Source organism: Ranitomeya variabilis, chromosome 7, assembly GCF_051348905.1.
Source record: "Ranitomeya variabilis isolate aRanVar5 chromosome 7, aRanVar5.hap1, whole genome shotgun sequence".
In the NCBI taxonomy this organism is placed as follows: Eukaryota; Metazoa; Chordata; class Amphibia; order Anura; family Dendrobatidae; genus Ranitomeya; species Ranitomeya variabilis.
In genome coordinates, this window is record NC_135238.1 from 19,241,696 (window position 1) to 19,263,200 (window position 21,505).

The following is a 21,505-nucleotide window of genomic DNA, read 5'->3' on the forward strand; positions in this document are numbered from 1 at the left end:
AATAATATCATACACGTAGTTGTATTTTTTTTCTATTATTTCTTGAAGTTTTTATGCAAAGTTTGCAAACCAAAGTTTCAGATCTTGCAAAAAGCCGTCACTTAATATTCCAGCTGAATTCACAGATTATTACAGCCTTTGTTCCCGCGCACAATACTGGTCTGTAACTCCAGTGATTTTAGGATGAATTGGGATAATTGCAGAGAAATGCTATATACATGGCGGCACAATAGTGGAAATTAACGCAGGAGGATCACTTCCCTGCCTTCAGCTGAAGATTGGGGGCACTCGACCCCATCTCCTGTGACGGGCCCATTGGGGGATCTATGGATCAGACTTTCTTACAGGGGCCCTAAATACAGTATTTACTTACATTCATGCAGCCTTTCTTGATGGAGGCGTCCTAGGAGCTGTCCAGTGCTGAACCCGGGAAATCCAGACGTAGCCCCTCATTAGAAACTGCAAATGCTGATTGCGAGGAATCATCTAAAAACGCTGGCGAGTCTCTACAAAGAGCAGATGTAGGGTCACAGGGGAAAGGCTGGCGATAACTTCACCAGGGAGTTGTGACTCACAGAACCAATGGTCTCTAAAAATGGGGCAATGTGGGACACATTAAATTACATGATCTGTATTCTATCCCAGAGCTGCACTCACTATTCTGCTGGTGCAGTCACTGTGTACATACATGACATTACTGATCCTGAGTTACATCCTGTATTATACCCCAGAGCTGCACTCACTATTCTGCTGGTGCCGTCACTGTGTACATATATTACATTACTGATCCTGAGTTACATCCTGTATTATACCCCAGAGCTGCACTCACTATTCTGCTGGTGCAGTCACTGTGTACATACATTACATACAAAACTCCAAATCCCCTGCATAGACATGATAACATTCATGACTTCCTGCAGCCAACACTAGGGGGAGCACACTGCATACAACTTAGGCTACGTTCACATTTGCGGTCAGCGCCGCAGCGTCGGGCGCCGCAGCGGCGCCGCATGCGTCATGCGCCCCTATATTTAACATGGGGGCGCATGGACATGCGTTGTGCTGCGTTTTGCGCCGCATGGCCGCAAGCGTTGGACGCAAGAAACGCTTCAAGTTGCATTTTTTTTGCGTCCAACTTTCGGCCAAAAAGGACGCATGCGGCGCAAAACGCAGCGTTTTAGCGTGCGTTTTGCCGCGTTTTCGTTTGCGTTGTGCGCTGCGGCGCCGACGCTGCGGCGCACAACGCAAATGTGAACGTAGCCTTACACATTGAACTCAGTCTGCACTAAGCTCCCTCTAGTGGTGGCTCAAGGCAACTACAAAGGTATCTTCTACTTTTGTGTCTATGTAGGGGATTTGAAGATCAATGGGCTTGTTAAATCATTAAATATCATATTCAAAGAATATATTAGAAAAAATTAATAGTTGTCGCCAATATACATGTTAGAAAATGATCCAGTGAAGAATTACGACATTAATTATACTGTAAAAAGAGACCTGGAGACACGATTACAGAGATATCAGACTTAGAGGGTTTTTTTTTAAATTAAGAAGCGGAAAAAAAATTGAAGAAATAAAAAATACAATGGGTTTGTGCTACCATAACGTGTTCATTTTTCTGATGATGGAGCTGTGTGAGGGCGGAGAGTTGGGTTTTTTAGGGAGTGGCAAGAACAGAAAAATAGCAATTCTGGCGCTTCCATTTTTTTTTTTTTTAAAAGGAATCTTTCAGCAGGTTTTGTTATGTAATCTGACAGCAGCATAAATTAGGGATAGAGACCCTGATTCAGGCAATGAATGCTGAGCAGTGTTTTACCCCGCCCACATCACTGATTGGCCACTTTCTGTGTACACTGTATCAGTCCTGGGGGCGGGGTTGGACTAGGAGGCACGAGACACCTATTCCTGATAATCTCCTGCTGATAAAACACTGATTTAATTGAAACAGCAAAAGACAGCCTAGTAAGTGACACATTGCTGGAATCAGAGCCGTCATTGTTGCACTGTCTATTGCTGGTCGCAGAAGAAGTCAACTGAGAATCTGTCAGTGAGCCCGCTATGATGGGGATGAGAATCCGTCAGTGGGCTCGCAATGACGGGGGGTTTGCAACTTTTTTATCTGTCTTTTTCTGAGTTCCTCTTAGCCGATTTATGACCACATCAAAGCTAAATGTTCAAGGAAACAAAATCTGTAAAAGCCAAACGGTGCAACATTTTTAATTAAATAAAAAATTACTTTTTTCATACTTTAAGAAAAAAAACAAAAACAAAACCTATCCCTTTAATTGTGATGGAATGAAACAAACGATTTAGAACAATAGAAAACAAAAAGAGCAACCAGCCGAGAGAATTGATTGTCGGCATCAAAAAGTTTGACAAGCATTAGAGAAGAAAAACCTTCCTACACGAAGGAGAACAAAAGACTCCGATGTCAACACGTATAATGAAGAGACGTTCAGGAAATGAGAAAAGTAAGAATAGAAAACTATGGAGTTAAAAAAAAAAAAAAAAAAAAAAAAAAGAGAGAAAATGGTATTTCCAAAAAGTAAATCCAAAAAGACTGAGCCGTACACCCCATATCCAAGAAAACAGTGTGAAGAGGAACCGGTGAGTCAGTCCTACACCAAAGTTCTCAGCCGCTGGTTGATGAAGTCTAGGAGGTAACTGGATGCTGGTAAGACCCGGTTTTATATTGGAAATACCGGGTCTGGACACTTGGGGCGCTCTTGTGATATTTGCTTGAATACTGTATAGAAGTTACGACCTTTCACTTTTTGGATCTGCGTCTTCTAAAGTTCCATAGCCAGTCCGATCTAAGCCCGTGGCCACTTCAGTTCCTCTCTTGTGCCATCATATGTTCTCTTGGCAATTATATATCATACCCTTGAATTCTAATTCGTAAGCCCAGTCCCCCAAAAAATCATAGAAATTACCATTTTAAGTAAAATTAGCATAACCTTCAACCTTTTGTGACAATCCTGCAAAAACACAACAGCTGGGCTGTGTCGTTAAATAATTTTACTCCTCCTTTTCCTGGAAACCCATTTAAAAAGGACCGGTTACTTGCTCAAAATTTTTTAGGAACTTTGTAAAAATCACTGGCCTCTCCCGATTCTGCCGCTCTTTTCTGTTTTGCGCTACATTGATCCATTGCAGACATATTAACATTTGTAGCTTTTGAGCGCAGTATGTGAAATCTCTGCTTGCAGTCCAATTGTGCTTTCATCTCTCCCTCCCCAACAGCTCTGCAGAATATAAGACTGATGGGTCAGCTGTTGGGCTGTGATTGGCAGCGTTTAAGAGAGAGGGGTGAAAAAGCATATCCCCAGAGAAGACTCTGAAGAAAAGCAGTGTGGTCCAACTAGGCGTTTCTTCAAAGCCTTCTCTGCCAATCGCAGAGACCCTGCAGCATCAAACACTGATAGACTAGTAGGTCAGCTATTGGACTGTGATTGCCAGGGTCTAAAAGAGAGGGGTGGCAGCACACGCCCCCAGAGAAGACTCTGAAGAAACGCCCAGTTGGACTGCAAGCAGAGATTTCACATAGTGTGCTGCAAAAGCAACAAATGTGAATATCTCTGCAATGGAGTGACGCAGAGCAAAATGGAAAAGAGCGGCAGAACCAGGAGAGCTCAGGGACTTATAAATGGTATTTACCTCAAATGTTTGAGTCCTCTTTAATGCTATAGTTTATCAAGACATCTCTTCTATATTCTTACCTCTATTTTTGTGTCCTCTTCAGTGCTGATTTTTGTCATTATTTTGCTGCTGTCAAACTTCTTACTTCTCCACCTGTTTGATTTAGTCTCTGTGCTAAATTACTTTTCTGTGTTGTTTTCCTAAAGCCTTAATGGATTTCATCACATCCTTCGTCTATAAATGTTGATTAAAAATATTGTCAGCAACAAATACACCTGATTTTGTGCAAATCAATGGAATATAAACACATAAGCTCTATTGTTTTGTAGCCACTTACAATAAGTGAGAATTCCTTATCTGAGGAGTCAAGGAGGTGGGGAGGGAGAAGCTGAATTGTTGAGAGGACTCTTCCTGTTTCTACATGGTCATGGAGGTGGAGCTTATATTCTCTGGCACTTAAAGGGTTCTCCGATTCACACTAGGTGAGTACGGCCATTACATAACGTACAAATATTTTGAGTCTGTACAATTTAGGCTATGTCAATTTTAGACAACCCCCTTAAAAGGGGTTGACCCATGAATAGTCACATGCCAAAAAAGTCTCATAGAAGTCGGTTTCTGGCCTCTGATATGCTGCGCTCATAAATCAACTTCTATGGGAGTTCTGGAAATTGGTCAGCAAGTGTGGATATGCCATAAAAGTCAAAAATGGGACTAACTCTTTAAGTAGTGCTACGGACTCTTCATCCTTGGGATCTATGAGACTACTAGTGATATGCCAGCACTTTATGAGCTGGAATATCCCTTTAAACCAGCTGTCTTATTTCTTTAGTCCAAAACGGGCACTTTGGGCAATATTTAGTGGGTTCAGCTATGACCATGGTAAGACATTATAATAATGTAATCATCTAAGGGGTCTGGAACGGTTAAAATATTTTTGATCCACTTTAATATGAGCGGAGAAGAAACTTTCAGGTACTAAGAGTTGTAATGATTAGCGACTTTCAGCGGCTCGCGAGCAGAAAGAAAAAATCTCTTTCATCGTTCGACACTTTTATAGAAAACATAAAAGATGAAACAAAAACAATACAAAACATTCTAGTACGGCCCGAAATGAGCAGAATGAAAGAAATTGAAAAGAGCTGCAATCACAGAGATCGAGGCCGGGATGTCCCGAAACATCTTGTACCCTGGAATAATAGGAACGCTTTTTTTTCCCCATTAAGATTGGATCTTCAAGTGGAACACACATTCAGATATTTTTTCTTTGATTTTATGGTGATGATAATTACACCGACACTTTCTTTTTTTGCAAATATGAGAACAGCTTTTTTTGTAATGAAAAGGATAAATGTAATTATTGGTGAATAAGGGACGAGAGGGTAAAATATTATTGGCGCCTACTGATTCAATAAAATTGTGAAGATTGGATGGAAAATACGTAGGACCTCATGTGATCGCAGATGATCTCGGTGGTCTACTGTAGGATGGAGATGAGAAGGTCCCAGGCCAGTCATGAAGGTGGCCACAGAAGATCCTCAAGACACCAAAACGCAGAAGGAACATCAAGGGTCTGATCCTAACCCGCTCTACGAGAGAAGCAAATGAGTCAAGGCAGTACACGTTTTCCAAAACGAGGAGAACAGGAGGATGGTCGTCACCAGTAAAAAGTCAAGTGATCAGGAGTGAGGTTGTCACGGTTAATGGATGAGGTGACAATCAGTCAGGGATTTTTATGAACAGGAGAATGGTTAATACAGTTGTGATCACCTTCCCTCCCATTGCAAACTTATGAGCAAAATATACAACTTTGCAATAAACCAAGAACAATGTAAATAGCGAAACCCAAGGAATATGACATGTTGGTTGGTTTCTTCGAATGCACCATAAAATTCCACTTTTACTGATCACTGAAGTCTCAATTATTCACCCATTCAGGACACGCGACTGTAGTACTTAGTATAACCCCTCTGGCTGTTATGACCTGCTGCAAATATGGTGCATAGCCAGAAACCAGCTTCTGCTAACATTACTGAGGAATCGTAGTCAATTCGTCAATGGCCTCCAGGTCACTAATATTCTTGGATTGTCAAGAAACTGGTCCAAAAAGTAAAAAATAGGGGATTGCTCCCTTACACAAACAAGGAAAAGAATACAAAGGGATACAGTGGCATAAAATGTTCCTAGAGATACAGATGGAAGCAGAGACCACAAGTTCAGAGTTAATCGAACACACGGCCTGGACGTGGCAGAAAGGACTACAGTAGTCCAGCACATCATGTGGGGGCAACAGGCATTTGGGTTTCCGTTTGCACAGGAAGGCGCATACTAAACTTGGAAGGTGTCCATATCTACATTCTAAAATGTCACCTCTACCGACCCAAATACACAAGAAAAGTCATCTCCAATATGCTCAAAACCTTAAAAAGAAATCACAAAAATTTGGGGTTTCTGTTCTGTGGGGCAATAAAACAAAGTTAGCACTTTTTGGGCCCATGGATCAATGGTGTGTCTGGAGGATCAAGAATGAAGCATATGCTGAAAAGAACACCCAGCCTCCAGTGAAATATGGCGGAGGATTGGTGTTGTTTACAGGAAAGCATGACGAGAGCTTGGTGACTTCTATAGTGAAGCATGGCGAGGGGTGGTGACGTCTATTAGTGAAGCATGGCATGGGCTTGGTAAGGTTTACAGTCAAGCAACGCAGTGGCTCAGTGGTGCCTACAATGAAGCATGGCGGGGATTCGGTGACATCTACAATGAAGCATGGTGGGGATCAGTGATGTCTTCAGTGAAGCATGCAGGGGATTGGTGATGTCTACAGTGAAGCAAAACGGTGGCTCGATGATGTCTGCAGTGAAGCATGGCAGTGGCTCACTGATGTCTGCATTGAGGCATAACAGGGATTGTACATTTTATTAATGATTTAATTTTATAATTGGGGTAGGAACATTTTGATTGTAACTGCTGTACAAGTGATAATCGCTCAGTAATTTCAGTTTTCAAATCATGGTCGGAGAATGTCCGGCGTCTATCAATGTGGCTGCTGACTAATGATCACTGTCTGGTTACATGAACATGATATAAAGAAGTAGACAAGGCTGTTCAGATATAAATTATCTTTAATTACATAAAAAATACATTTACTTCAGTTTATCAGCCAATATAAAAGAAAAGATGTATAAAATATACAACAAAAAGATTAATAAAACAAACACAGAATACAAAATATTACAAAAATAATTACCACTAGTGCACGCGCCCCTACATCAGCGTCCTAATCCGAATATTGCAAAACTACGGACACAACAGAATGCCTGGTATCCCTATAACATGGAGGAATCCTTTCTCAAAGGTGGTTTACAGCTTTACAATATGTTTTTTGAGAACAGAACTGATTACAAATGTCCTTCCATTTTTTGTCTACAAAATCACAGAGAACAATCAAACCTGGGTAGATAGAAAGGCTGTATGACTTCCGGGGTCTGACTACACTGGGGATGTTCGTAGTCTGTTACCATGGAGACACATTGGTTTTCTTAGTCACTCTTGGCAGAAAATAGGACAACATTTTTTTTTTATTAAAGACAATTAGAAAAGTTGCTCTATTTTTAATCTTAGACAGCAAAAACTATTACCGTAGTTTGTGAAAAAGTAAAATTTAATTTAAAAAAAAATTGTGCATCTTGATGATGTCGACCGGTCAATTCTTTAGGTTTTTTTTTTCTCAGGATCCTCTTGCAAAACAGTGTTTGTGGGGTCTGTCAGGAGCCAGGGAATGCTGCATTATAACCTACAAAATCTTGTGCCTTCTCTGGAAGACCAAATGTTTAGGAAGTGAGAGATAGCAGCTGCTGAGGGTCACTGTTCCGGCAACAGCCGGGACGTCCAAAGGTCTTGGCAAGAAAATGATGTCACCGATCTTGCCAAAGACCTCACATCTAAACCGTATGCTGGCAACAGAGTTGGTGTGGGATATTCTGAATTAGACGTAAAGACGACTTCATTATTATGATTAATTAGCGGGTAATTAATTCACTTACTGCGGCCGTTCACTGCGCAAAAGGAAACACACGGCCAATTACACCTCAGGACTTGGCACCCCGGTAAACATGGCACAAGTGGAGTTGGCACAACAGCTACAGCTCCTGCAAAACGCTCTAGATCGCGACTGACAGCTTTAGATCCTCATTTCATTCTTCTGCTCTGATGGAAATGTGGCGGCTGAAAGTGATTAGTGTCCGCTGATCGGCTGCAGTGGTCACATGACAATGTTAATGTCACAAGACCATAGAGGGGTGCCGCACCGGGAGGCAAGTATCCATTTTTTTTCTATTTTACGGGTTCTTCATAAGAGGCTTTCCAGTAGTGGAAAGTGAAGGTGCTCACTTTGTGACCCATAAGTTTACAAGACCACAGGTTCGCATTTCTTCCAAGTTGCATGTAATGTTTGCAGCATTTTGCAAATCACAAATTGACATCATTCAGTTTCGTTAAAGGGGGTTGTCCCACGAACAAAGAACATTTTAGACAATAGATCTTGGAATAATAATAATTTTCACAACTGGAAGTGTTAAAAAAAAAAAAAGTCTCTGTAAAAAAAAAAAAAAAAAAAAAAGGCTATGTACTTGCTGTGTCTGCCTGTGAAGGAACACTGTCTGATCATACCACAGCTACTGGCAAGGTAGGAAGCAAAATAGTGTACAGACAGGACAGCAGCTAATTCTTACCGTGAGGTAAAACATTTCCCTGCCTGTTTTATCACAGGAGTGTGTGCTTCTGTCGCGACCTCAGTCCAATGAGCTCATCATAAATCAAGTCAGTGACATATGAGCTCAGCAGCAGCCGGATCTCCTACCTCACTAGATTGATTTTTGTCAAGCTCAGAGGACTGGAGAAGTGGCAGAAACAATGGCTCCTGTGATAAAAAAAAAAAAGGCAGAGAAATGTTTTATCTCACAGAGAGCAACAGCTGTAGGCCACCACTACGTCATCTTTAAAATTACTTATTCTTCCTCCCCTGGCCAGGAGATGTGGTATGACTAGACCATGTTCCTGCATTGTCAAGATGCAGCCATTGTACAGCACATACTGCCAAAAGTACCAATACCTGGTTTATAAACAACAGTATCACTGACTTGATTGGCAGCAAACTCGCCTGACCTTAACCCCATAGAGAATCTATGGAGTATTGTCAAGAGGAAGATGAGAGACACCAGACCCAACAATGCAGATAAACGGAAGTCTGCTATCAAAGCAACCTGGGCTTCCATAACCCCTCAGCAGTTCCACAGGCTGATCCCTCCATACCACGCCGCATTGGTGCAGTAATTGATGCAAAAGGAGATGTGACCAAGTATTGAGTGCATTTACCGAAAATACATTTCAGTAGGACAACATTTCGGATTTTAAAATAATTTTTCAAGCTGGTGTTATAAAGTATTGTAATTTACTGAGATAAGGACTTTTGGGTTTTCATTGGCTGTAAGCGATAATCATCAACATTAACAGAAATAAACACTTGGAATAGATCACTCTGTTTGTAATGACTCTATAGAATATATGAGCTTCACTTTTTGTATTGATGAATCAAAATAAATTAACTTTTTGATGATATTCTAATTTAGTGGGAAGCACTTGTAGCAGGGGCACATTAATAAGATTATCTCAACACAGGAATATTATTTTTAACACATCTAATTAGAGAACTTATTATTTTTGAAAGACCTTTTCATTAAAATGTACTTTGTTCGTAGGACAACCCCTTTAGGTTGTGATGTAGCATTAGATGAGAAGATGGAGAAGAGGCTCTTCAGACCCAAATATTAATAGCCTGCCACTCTGCAGATCCAAGGGCTTTGCCCTGTAATGAATACAGAGAATGCCCCTCATGATGGGAGCCGCGGGCTGGGCTTCTGCCTTGGCGGCGTGGGTGAATTATGGGATAGAAGTCACCGCTGAGGTTGGAGTCTCGCTACAACTGGTGCTGTAGCCGAGTTTCTTCAGGTCCTTGGTCACGACGCTGAAGGATAGGGTGAGGAATCCTTGTGAACGGACCCGTGTGACTGCAGAGATACAAAGGAGAGAAGTCAATACGGAGACTGGACGGAGGGCGCTGAACCACCAGTGATAGTAATAGAGGGTCTGCAGTATTACACGGTAAGGCCGGGTCACACTACCCCGTATAACATGGCCGAGTGCTATTAATTATTTTATGGGATCGCACTCGGCCCAATATTGTACTATGGGGCAGAGCAGATCAGTGATTACATTCTTATGCCAAATCAGGGGACAACCTGTGTAAAAATGTAGAGAGACACGGTGAGGGGTCTTGTCACAGTTTCTTCTTCTCTATGGCCAACTACAGGGAATTGCTTCATGTGCAATTCCCTAATATAAAGTGTTCCCCCGTAATCTGTATTCTTTTATGTAGCAGATCCCGATTACGGTACATGGCCAGCAGTGATGCAAAGTGTAAATCATGCCAGCTTACAGCTCAGTACCAAGAAGCGTCTGCCAGTACGGAAAGCCAAGACCGAGACTCCAACGTCCTCAGCTGTGAGTCATAGAGGAGCTCAGCCATATTGTATGTCTGATGTCACACAGACCGGGGCTCCGCTGTGTACTACTAAATAAGGAAGAAATGTGCAACCCGGAGCGCCAGAAGGTGCTGATGTCATATCTTATGTAAGATCCACAGGAAAGAGGAGAGAACAGAAATACCCCGGATATTCCTGAGTGTACAAGAATATAACTACTGTAATACTGCCCCTATATACAAGAATATAACTACTATAATACTGCCCCTATATACAAGAATATAACTACTATAATACTGCCCCTATATACAAGAATATAACTACTATAATACTGCCCCTATATACAAGAATATAACTACTATAATACTGCCCCTATATACAAGAATATAACTACTATAATACTGCTCCTATGTACAAGAATATAACTATTATAATACTGCCCCTATGTGCAAGAATAAAACTACTATAATACTGCTCCTATGTACAAGAATATAACTACTATAATACTGCCCCTATGTACAGGAATATAACGATTATAATACTGCTCCTATGTACAAGAATATAACTACTATAATACTGCCCCTATGTACAAGAATATAACTACTATAATACTTCTCCCTATGTACAAGAATATAACTACTATAATACTGCCCCTATGTACAAGAATATAACTACTATAATACTGCCCCTATATACAAGAATATAACTACTATAATACTGCTCCTATGTACAAGAATATAACTACTATAATACTTCTCCCTATGTACAAGAATAACTATTATAATACTGCCCCTATGTGCAAGAATATAACTACTATAATACTGCTCCTATGTACAAGAATATAACTACTATAATACTGCCTCTATGTCCAAGAATATAACTACTATAATACTGCTCCTATGTACAAGAATATAACTACTATAATACTGCTCCTATGTACAAGAATATAACTACTATAATACTGCTCCTATGTACAAGAATATAACTACTATAATACTGCCCCTATGTACAAGGATATAACTACTATAATACTGCCCCTATGTACAAGAATATAACTACTATAATACTGCCCCTATGTACAAGAATATAACTACTATAATACTGCCCCTATGTACAAGGATAAAACTACTATAATACTGCCCTTATGTACAAGGATATAACTACTATATTACCTCCCCAATGTACAAGAATATAATAACTATAATACTGCCCCTATGTACAAGAATATAACTACAATAATACTGCTCCTATGTCCAAGAATATAACTACTATAATACTGCCCCTATGTACAAGAATATAAATACTATAATACTGCCTCTATGTCCAAGAATATAACTACTATAATACTGCTCCTATGTACAAGACTATAACTACTATAATACTGCTCCTATGTACAAGAATATAACTACTATAATACTGCCCCTATGTATAAGAATATAACTACTATAATACTGCCCCTATGTACAAGAATATAACTACTATAATACTGCCCCTATGTACAAGAATATAACTACTATAATACTGCCCCTATGTACAAGGATATAACTACTATAATACTGCCCTTATGTACAAGGATATAACTACTATATTACCTCCCCAATGTACAAGAATATAATAACTATAATACTGCCCCTATGTACAAGAATATAACTACAATAATACTGCTCCTATGTCCAAGAATATAACTACTATAATACTGCCCCTATGTACAAGAATATAACTACTATAATACTGCCTCTATGTCCAAGAATATAACTACTATAATACTGCTCCTATGTACAAGACTATAACTACTATAATACTGCTCCTATGTACAAGAATATAACTACTATAATACTGCCCCTATGTACAAGAATATAACTACTATAATACTGCCCCTATGTACAAGAATATAACTACTATAATACTGCCCCTATGTACAAGAATATAACTACTATAATACTGCCCCTATGTACAAGGATATAACTACTATAATACTGCCCTTATGTACAAGGATATAACTACTATATTACCTCCCCAATGTACAAGAATATAATAACTATAATACTGCCCCTATGTACAAGAATATAACTACAATAATACTGCTCCTATGTCCAAGAATATAACTACTATAATACTGCCCCTATGTACAAGAATATAACTACTATAATACTGCCTCTATGTCCAAGAATATAACTACTATAATACTGCCTCTATGTCCAAGAATATAACTACTATAATACTGCCCCCTATGTCCAAGAATATAACTACTATAATACTGCCCCTATGTACAAGAATATAACTACTATAACACTGCCCCTATGTACAAGGATATAACTACTGTAACACTGCCCCTATGTACAAGGATATAACTACTGTAACACTGCCCCTATGTACAAGGATATAACTACTATAATATTGCCCCTATGTACAAGAATATAACTACTATAATACTGCCCCTATGTACAAGGATATAACTACTATAATACTGCCCTTATGTACAAGGATATAACTACTCAATTACCTCACCAATGTACAAGAATATAACAACTATAATACTGCCCCTATGTACAAGAATATAACTACAATAATACTGCTCCTATGTACAAGAATATAACTACTATAATATTGCTCCTATGTACAAGAATATAACTACTATAATACTGCCCATATGTACAGGAATATAACTACTATAATACTGCCCCTATGTACAGGAATATAACTACTATAATACTGCCCCCCTATGTACAGGAATATAACTACTATAATACTGCCCCTATGTACAAGGATATAACTACTATAATACTGCCCCTATGTACAAGAATATAACTACTATAATACTGCCCCTATGTAAGGAATAGAACTACTATAATACTGCCCCTATGTACAGGAATATAACTACTATAATACTGCCCCTATGTACAAGGATATAACTACTATAATACTGCCCCTATGTACAGGAATATAACTACTATAATACTGCCCCTATGTAAGGAATAGAACTACTATAATACTGCCCCTATGTACAGGAATATAACTACTATAATACTGCCCCTATGTACAAGGATATAACTACTATAATACTGCCTCTATGTCCAAGAATATAACTACTATAATACTGCTCCTATGTACAAGAATATAACTACTATAATACTGCTCCTATGTACAAGAATATAACTACTATAATACTGCTCCTATGTACAAGAATATAACTACTATAATACTGCTCCTATGTACAAGAACTTAACTACTTTGCAGACTGTGCAGCCATGTTATATTTTAGGCTGGGTTCACACTGCGTCTGTGGCGTCTGTTAGACGGACTAAGTTACACCGCGACATAATGTGGTGTAACGTAGCCGGTTAACGCCGCCATTAAATTCTACGTCGGATGCATCACTAGCGCCCGCCTACAATGGGCGTGCGCTAGCCATGTGCCGTCATTGAGTGACGGACCCTGGGACGCGGGCTGCAGTGTTTCCGGGTCCGTCACTGCTAGCGCAAATAGAGCTAGCAGATGCTCTATCTGCGCTAGCGATGTGACAAGTCGGCACTTGCGTTAACAGCAGCCCGTTACCGTATGTGTTGAACGGGCTGCTGTTAACGCAGTGTGAACCTAGCCTTAGAAAGAGTAAGCTTTCTCTTGACAACCCTTCTAAACAGGCAAAACTTGTTCAGTCTTTTTCTAATTGTACTTCCATAAACTTTAACAATTAATACGCTAACTGAGGACTTAATCTGAGCTCTAGCTTCTTTTTTTGCAATTTCTCTGTCAGAATTTGTAGTGGATTTGCTGAGAAGTCCACATCTAGAAAGAACAATAATCGTTCAGAATAATCTCTCACTGTAGAATGATGGCCTCCAAATAGTTTAGAAATGGCCTTATAACCCTTCCTAGCTTGAGTGACAGTGTCAATTGCTTTTTTAAGATTGCTTACATCTTTCCTGAATGCTGCAGACCAGCAAAATGCCAAAACTTCTGCTTTTATAGGTGTGGTCACACTTACTGAGAACAATTGATTATGTACAAAACAAGTTGCACTCTGTCGTGCTAAAACATGTAGACATGTAATATATGAAATATGAATAGCAATACTGCTCTGGATATGAATAAATTGAGACGCTTAGCATATAATTTGGCCAATTCTTGCATGCCCAGCAACCAACGACACGGTGGTCTCAGATTGCTGGGTCCTAACGTGTCTAATATGAATACCACTTAGGCTGAAGCCTGAATTCCTCGGTAAATGTGGATACCTTTCTGTCTTCAGTCTTATGAGAGGTAATCACACTAGACAACTTGGGTTTCACAGAAGTTTGAGACAACCTTGTCGTTGGTTGCTGGGCATGCATGAATTGGCCAAATTATGTGCTAAGCATCTCAACTTTTTCTTATTATCCAGAGCAGTATTGTTATTCATATTTCATATATTCCATGTCTACATGCTTTAGCATGACAGAGTGCAACTTATTTTGTATATTGTATATGGAGGTGGCTGCTTCTAGTATACACCTGTTCACACTAGCTTGGAAGTGCCAGTCAGTCATTTTTTATTTGAACAATTGATTATTGGCACCTCTTAATTTCTATGGGAGCAGCAAGGTTGTACTTACTTTGTCAGACAGCTTTGGAAAAATGTTAGCTCTTTTTTGGTAAATAAATAATGACACTGTAATTTGTCATGTAGTCCTACTTCTAAAGGACAAGATTTGGGGTTTTTTTTATTGAAAGATGTTGTACAATTACAATTCAGAGGGTATACTTAGTTTTTCTCGTAATACTGCCCCTAATATATGAATAAATAATATTTACCATAGAATATTAATATGCTATGTCCCTGGCCCTCGACATAGACCGGAGTGATGGTTCTGTTTCCATCTCACCATGGTGTATGAAGATGGATGGTTCGGTGATGCACGCTATCGCATCAATCATATTGACGTTGGGTTGAGGGGGGCCGTAGTTGGTTCCTGTCTGGTTAGTTTAGCATCTGTGGTGGATGAGCGAGGCTGCGGTGAATGACTTAGCAGCTTGAAGTTGTGTAATTAAAGACGTGTTTAATTCACTTATAATGCAGCTTTCCTATCGCTCCGTCTCGGCACTAATGGATTGGACAAATTAAGGAGCGCTGTTCAGGCTGGAGCTCTCATGTCCAGTGGGCACTTCATGGCTGATGAAGGTGACCTTCATTCTGTACCACAAGGAGATAATTACCCATGTTTTGTTCTAGGTGTATGATAGACAGACCAGTTCTCGTGACTGGTAGGGTCCAACCTCTGTGGGTAGGTTTTAAGTTTTATTGCTCGTACAATCCCCTTTAGGTGTGAGGATCATAATTAAAGATCACCGTCTACAGTTGGACCAAATACTTAAAGAAACCCTCCAGAATCCGTCACACCGCTATTTCTAGCGGGCGGAGAATAAGTGATCCGGATCAGAGTTGGCTCCCGATCTGTAACACTGTGTGCGCCGTGCTATGAAAGCATAAAACATTTGTGACTCTCCTGCTGCACAAGCGCCAATTATGTACTTGGCAGAAGATGCAATTTCTATTGTGCGCTCAGAAATAATCAGACTCCGTCCTCAGCCGAGTTGGCCTCCACAATGTGATTCCTAGAACTAAACCTGATCCTAGGATTAAAAGGAAATACCAAGAACTCCTGAAAAAGGTCCACGCACAGAATCCAAGACTGACGCGTCTCATAGACCTTGCCCACACAATGTGACGTTGACATGTTTTCTTTATGTGCTTATTGCAGTACAGTCGCCGTTATCTTCTAACGAAGGATTGCAGAACCCTGTTCCCGGGATCATTGGGTGCCCAAAGGGTCAGACTCTCTGTGACCAGAAAGTCAAGAAAACCCCTTTAAAAAGGACCAAGTATGAACCAGCCTTACCTTCTCTACCGTCACCTTGAGCCACGACTTTTGGGTCTGTGAATTCCGGCCGGTGACCTGTGAGCCAGCTGTGGAGGGAAGGCAAGGACATATAATATAGACAAGGGGTACAATAGGGCGATATTTGGGAAATACAGGCTGTCACCTATGGCCTCAGAAGAACAACTCCCTGAACTGGGCATCATCCCTACTGATGCCAGATTACCAATGCAATAAAGACATGGATAGAGGGCTTGTGCCATACACAAAAGGGCCGTGGAGGACTGCAGAGATTTACTGGGGTCACAAGTAAAAATAAAACCTCCCATATAAACTCTAACCCACGCTCCGTAAGAAACAAAATATTTAAAAGGGTTGTTTGGCTTCCAAGTAGCTCTTCAAGTCCTCTGTTCATGACTACCATCAGCCAAAGTGGATCCAGAGAGAATCTCTTCCTCTGGAGGACAAGACTTAATACTTCATTTGCCCCGCGGGGGTGCTGTAGGAAAATCGAACTCTTCATTGTCTGTTTTTTCAAATACCCTATTACGTCTTTCATTCAGGACTTTTATCTACTAGGCAGAGCATACTTGCCATGTGCATTATTTGCACATAACGTTCACTGATTTCAATGAGAACCATGTAGTACCTCTTCTACCCTCCGGGGGAGCTGCTGGCAAATAGAACACATTACGCTATAGACGATTCCTAGGGAAGAGGGGGGGGGGGGGCGCTAAAGCTTGCTCAGTTCATTTTCTGTAGACCCTTTTTACAAAAAGGTATTTTTTTCAAAATGCAACCCCTCCTTTATATACACCCCCCTATACATTTACTACATTTGTAGTTTGTCATGGCCAGGGGGGTAAGCGCAGACAAGGGAGGGCATCACAGGTGAGAGAGGACTGTTCCTCAGTCTATATAGTCATTACCAGCGGTGCCCATAATGTAATATCCCGATATCATGGAAGCATATTACGACCAATTTCATAGGAAACTGAATGATCTCTCGGGAAGAATGTTCTGTTATTTGCATCAATTGCAGAAAATACAATGATAGACATGAAAGCGAACGTCCCTTTAATCACAGAGCCTATTTGCAGGTACAGTATTTAAATATTCAGAATGACAGCGCTCTTAGATTTAATGGGGGAGTTCAGGCAGTGAACTTTTTTTTTTTTGCAAAAACTGTTTTTGATTATTTTCATGTTACCAACATAACGAGAAGGGCGAGAGAGAGAATTAGAAGACACGAGACGCTCTTCCTGTCATCACCTCACCGGGACGGCAAAATGCCGATATATTATAAAAGTAACAGGACGGTCAGATACAAGAATTGTTTCCAAAGGAGATAAAGTGAATTGGAAGAAAAACCTTTATAATGAGACGTCGCTGAGGGGCAAGAGGAAGTGACGTCGCCGAGGGGCAAGAGGAAATGACGTCGCCGAGGCGCAAGAGGAAGGGACGTCGCCGAGGCGCAAGAGGAAGGGACGTCGCCGAGGCACAAGAGGAAGGGACGTCGCCGAGGCACAAGAGGAAGGGACGTCGCCGAGGCGCAAGAGGAAGGGACGTCGCTGAGGCGCAAGAGGAAGGGACGTCGCTGAGGAGCAAGAGGAAGGGACGTCGCTGAGACGCAAGATTAAATGACATCCCTGAGGACTGGCACAGAACAAGTATTAGAACAATCCGATGTTTTGGAAATTTTTTCAAAAAGTATTTATACTGAAATCTACTTTTAACTATTGTAATGGTCTGTTATACCTGTAGAGGGCACTACAGGCAAAGCCAATGTGCACCAGTAGCACCAGTCATCTTGTAGTAGCGAGGAAGGTAGGACTTAGCACACTGGACAGATCCTTGAAACGTTCACTGTTCCTTTAGAAAACTTATGTGATCTTGTAAGATTGATAATGTGACAAACAGACAGACAATCTGCAAACCATTTTATGCAATAATTTTGTTGTCTTACCCCTGAAAAATCTCCTTAAAGTGCCGACGACAGTGGGGGTGGGTCTTTGTTTCTGTACAGGAAGTGAGGTTGGATCTTTGTCTCTGTACAGGAAGTGTCTTGGGATCTTTGTCTCTGTACAGGAAGTGAGGTCGGATCTTGGTCTCTGAACCGGAAGTGTGGTGGGATCTTTGTCTCTGTACAGTAAGTGATGTTGGATCTTTGTGTATTCACAGGAAGTGAGGTTAGGGATTTGTTTCTCTACATCAGTGATTTTCAACCAGTGTTCCGCGACATATGGTCGGGTGTGCCGCGGGGAAAGTTCCCCAAACTATGCTTTAACCCTTTCTACCCTTTCAATTTGCGCTGCCTGGCACAAGCATCTTCTCAGTCAGTGCAGGGCCAGGCACACATAGGGGTTAAGGACACAGCCAGCTGACATTGTGGGCGGAGAGTTCTCCTGCTCTACTCTCCTGGCTGCTGCAGTGCTGAACTTATCAGGCACAGGCAGATTCCCAGAGCTCCTACCGGCACCTGAGTGAGTGCCATGCTATCGTTGTATGTTCTGACAGTCTACTCTGGGTGACCTGGGGCGGCCATGGGCTGGGCGGCTGCAGCTGACATATATATATATATATATATATATATATATATACACACACACACACACACTACAGCAGCCGCCCAGCCCAGGCCCCCAGCACAGCCTGTATAGATACAGTGTATATAATATATATACAGGACAGGTGCTGGGGGCCTGGGCTGGGCGGCTGTTGAAGTATATAAACTGCACAGTACCTCTCCCCTGTATATATACACCGCACAGTACCTCTCCTCCTGTGTATATACACTGCACAGTACCTCTCCTCCTGTATGTATACACCGCACAGTACCTCTCCTCCTGTATATATACACCGCACAGTACCACTCCTCCTGTCCTGTATATATACACTGCACAGTACCACTCCTCCTGTCCTGTATATATACACTGCACAGTACCTCTCCTCCTGTATATATACACACTGCACAGCACCTCTCCCCTGTATATATACACCGCACAGTACCTCTCCTCCTGTATATATACACCGCACAGTACCTCTCCTCCTGTATATATACACCGCACAGTACCTCTCCCCTGTATATATACCACACAGTACCTCTCCTCCTGTATATATACACTGCACAGTACCACTCCTCCTGTATATATACACTGCACAGTACCACTCCTCCTGTCCTGTATATATACACCGCACAGTACCACTCCTCCTGTATATATACACCGCACAGTACCCCTCCTCTGTATATATACACTGCACAGTACCTCTCCTCCTGTATATATATACACCGCACAGTACCACTCCTCCTGTATATATACACTGCACAGTACCACTCCTCCTGCCCTGTATATATACACTGCACAGTACCACTCCTCCTGTCCTGTATATATAGACTGCACAGTATCACTCCTCCTGCCCTGTATATATACACTGCACAGTACCACTCCTCCTGTCCTGTATATATACCCTGCACAGTACCACTTTTCCTGTCCTGTATATATACACTGCACAGTACCACTCCTCCTGTCCTGTATATATACACTGCACAGTACCACTCCTCCTGTATATATACACTGCACAGTACCTCTCCTCCTGTATATATACACTGCACAGTACCACTCCTCCTGTATATATACACTGCACAGTACCACTCCTCCTGTATATATACACTGCACAGTACCACTCCTCCTGTATATATACACCGCACAGTACCACTCCTCCTGTATATATACACTGCACAGTACCTGTCCCCTGTATATATACACCGCACAGTACCACTCCTCCTGTATATATACACTGCACGGTACCACTCCTCCTGTATATGTACACCGCACAGTACCTCTCCCCTGTATATATACACCGCACAGTACCTCTCCTCCTGTATATATACACCGCACAGTACCACTCCTCCTGTATATATACACTGCACAGTACCACTCCTCCTGTCCTGTATATATACACTGCACAGTACCACTCCTCCTGTCCTGTATATATACACTGCACAGTACCACTCCTCCTGTCCTGTATATATACACTGCACAGTACCACTCCTCCTGTCCTGTATATATACACTGCACAGTACCACTCCTCCTGTCCTGTATATATACACTGCACAGTACCACTCCTCCTGTCCTGTATATATACACTGCACAGTACCACTCCTCCTGTCCTGTATATATACACTGCACAGTACCACTCCTCCTGTCCTGTATATATACACTGCACAGTACCACTCCTCCTGTCCTGTATATATACACTGCACAGTACCACTCCTCCTGTCCTGTATATATACACTGCACAGTACCACTCCTCCTGTCCTGTATATATACACTGCACAGTACCACTCCTCCTGTCCTGTATATATACCCTGCACAGTACCACTTCTCCTGCTCTGTATATATACACTGCACAGTACCACTCCTCCTGTCCTGTATATATACACTGCACAGTATCACTCCTCCTGTCCTGTATATATACACTGCACAGTACCACTCCTCCTGCTCTGTATATATACACTGCACAGTACCACTCCTCCTGTCCTGTATATATACACTGCACAGTACCTCTCCTCCTGTATATATACACCGCACAGTACCTCTCCCCTGTATATATACACTGCACAGTACCTCTCCCCTGTATATATACCACACAGCACCTCTCCTCCTGTATATATACACTGCACAGCACCTCTCCCCTGTATATATACACAGCACAGTACCTCTCCCCTGTATATATACACTGCACAGTACCACTCCAAGGAGTTCCCCATTCTGGCCAACAAAGCTATTTTGACATTGCTCCCATTTTCGACCACATATCTATGTGAGCTGGGCTTCTCAAGCTTGACTGCGATAAAAACTAAAAACAGGGAGAGACTGAGAACTGTTGAGGAAGAGCTTCGTGTGTGTCTTTCCACCATTCCTGCCAGGATATCCCTTTTGTGTTTATCGAAACAGGCCCAGGTTTCACACTGAGTGAGTATAAATACATTTAGAATCTATATTATTAACTATATGTAGAATATGTACTGTTTTAGTGTCATTTTGTGCCATTTTGGTTGGTGGTGTGCCCCGGGATTTTTTTAAGTATAAAAAGTGTGCCGCGGCTCAAAAAAGGTTCAAAATCACTGCTCTACATGATGTGAGGTTGGATCTTTGTCTCTGTACAGGAAGTGGTGGCGGATCTTTATCTCTGTACATGAAGTGTAGGTCTTTGAATTCCTACATGAAGTGGTGGTAGGTCTTAGTTTCTTTAGAGGACATGGGGGCAGGTCTTTGCTTCTCTACAGGAAGTCAGGGTGGCTCTTTATCTTTCTACAGGAAGTGAGGACACATCCTTTCTTCTCTACATGAAGTGGAGGCGGGTCTTTGTCTCTCTACAGGAAGTATGTCAGGTCTTGGTCTCTCTGCTCCTTTTCTCCTATTTATCAAACCATATACAGGCATAAAATTGTAGGCCTTTCAGTTTAGG

At 41.4% G+C, this 21,505-nt stretch overlaps 1 protein-coding gene across 3 annotated transcripts in view; it reads right to left on the minus strand.

The window, feature by feature from the left end:
• The window catches only part of B9D1 (B9 domain containing 1), a 180,494-nt gene that overhangs the window by 132,360 nt on the left and 26,629 nt on the right, over window positions 1–21,505 (minus strand). For 2 of the 3 annotated variants that reach the window (XR_013217995.1, XR_013217996.1), the window contains exon 6: window positions 16,055–16,122. Coding sequence is in view for 1 of the 3 variants with exons in the window: in XM_077274387.1 (XP_077130502.1) it covers window positions 9,577–9,704; window positions 16,055–16,122 (196 nt within the window). In the remaining 2 variants the exon portion in view is untranslated. Of the gene's footprint in view, window positions 1–6,743; window positions 9,705–16,054; window positions 16,123–21,505 lie in introns of those variants that run through there. The other variant, XM_077274387.1, reaches the window with a different exon arrangement.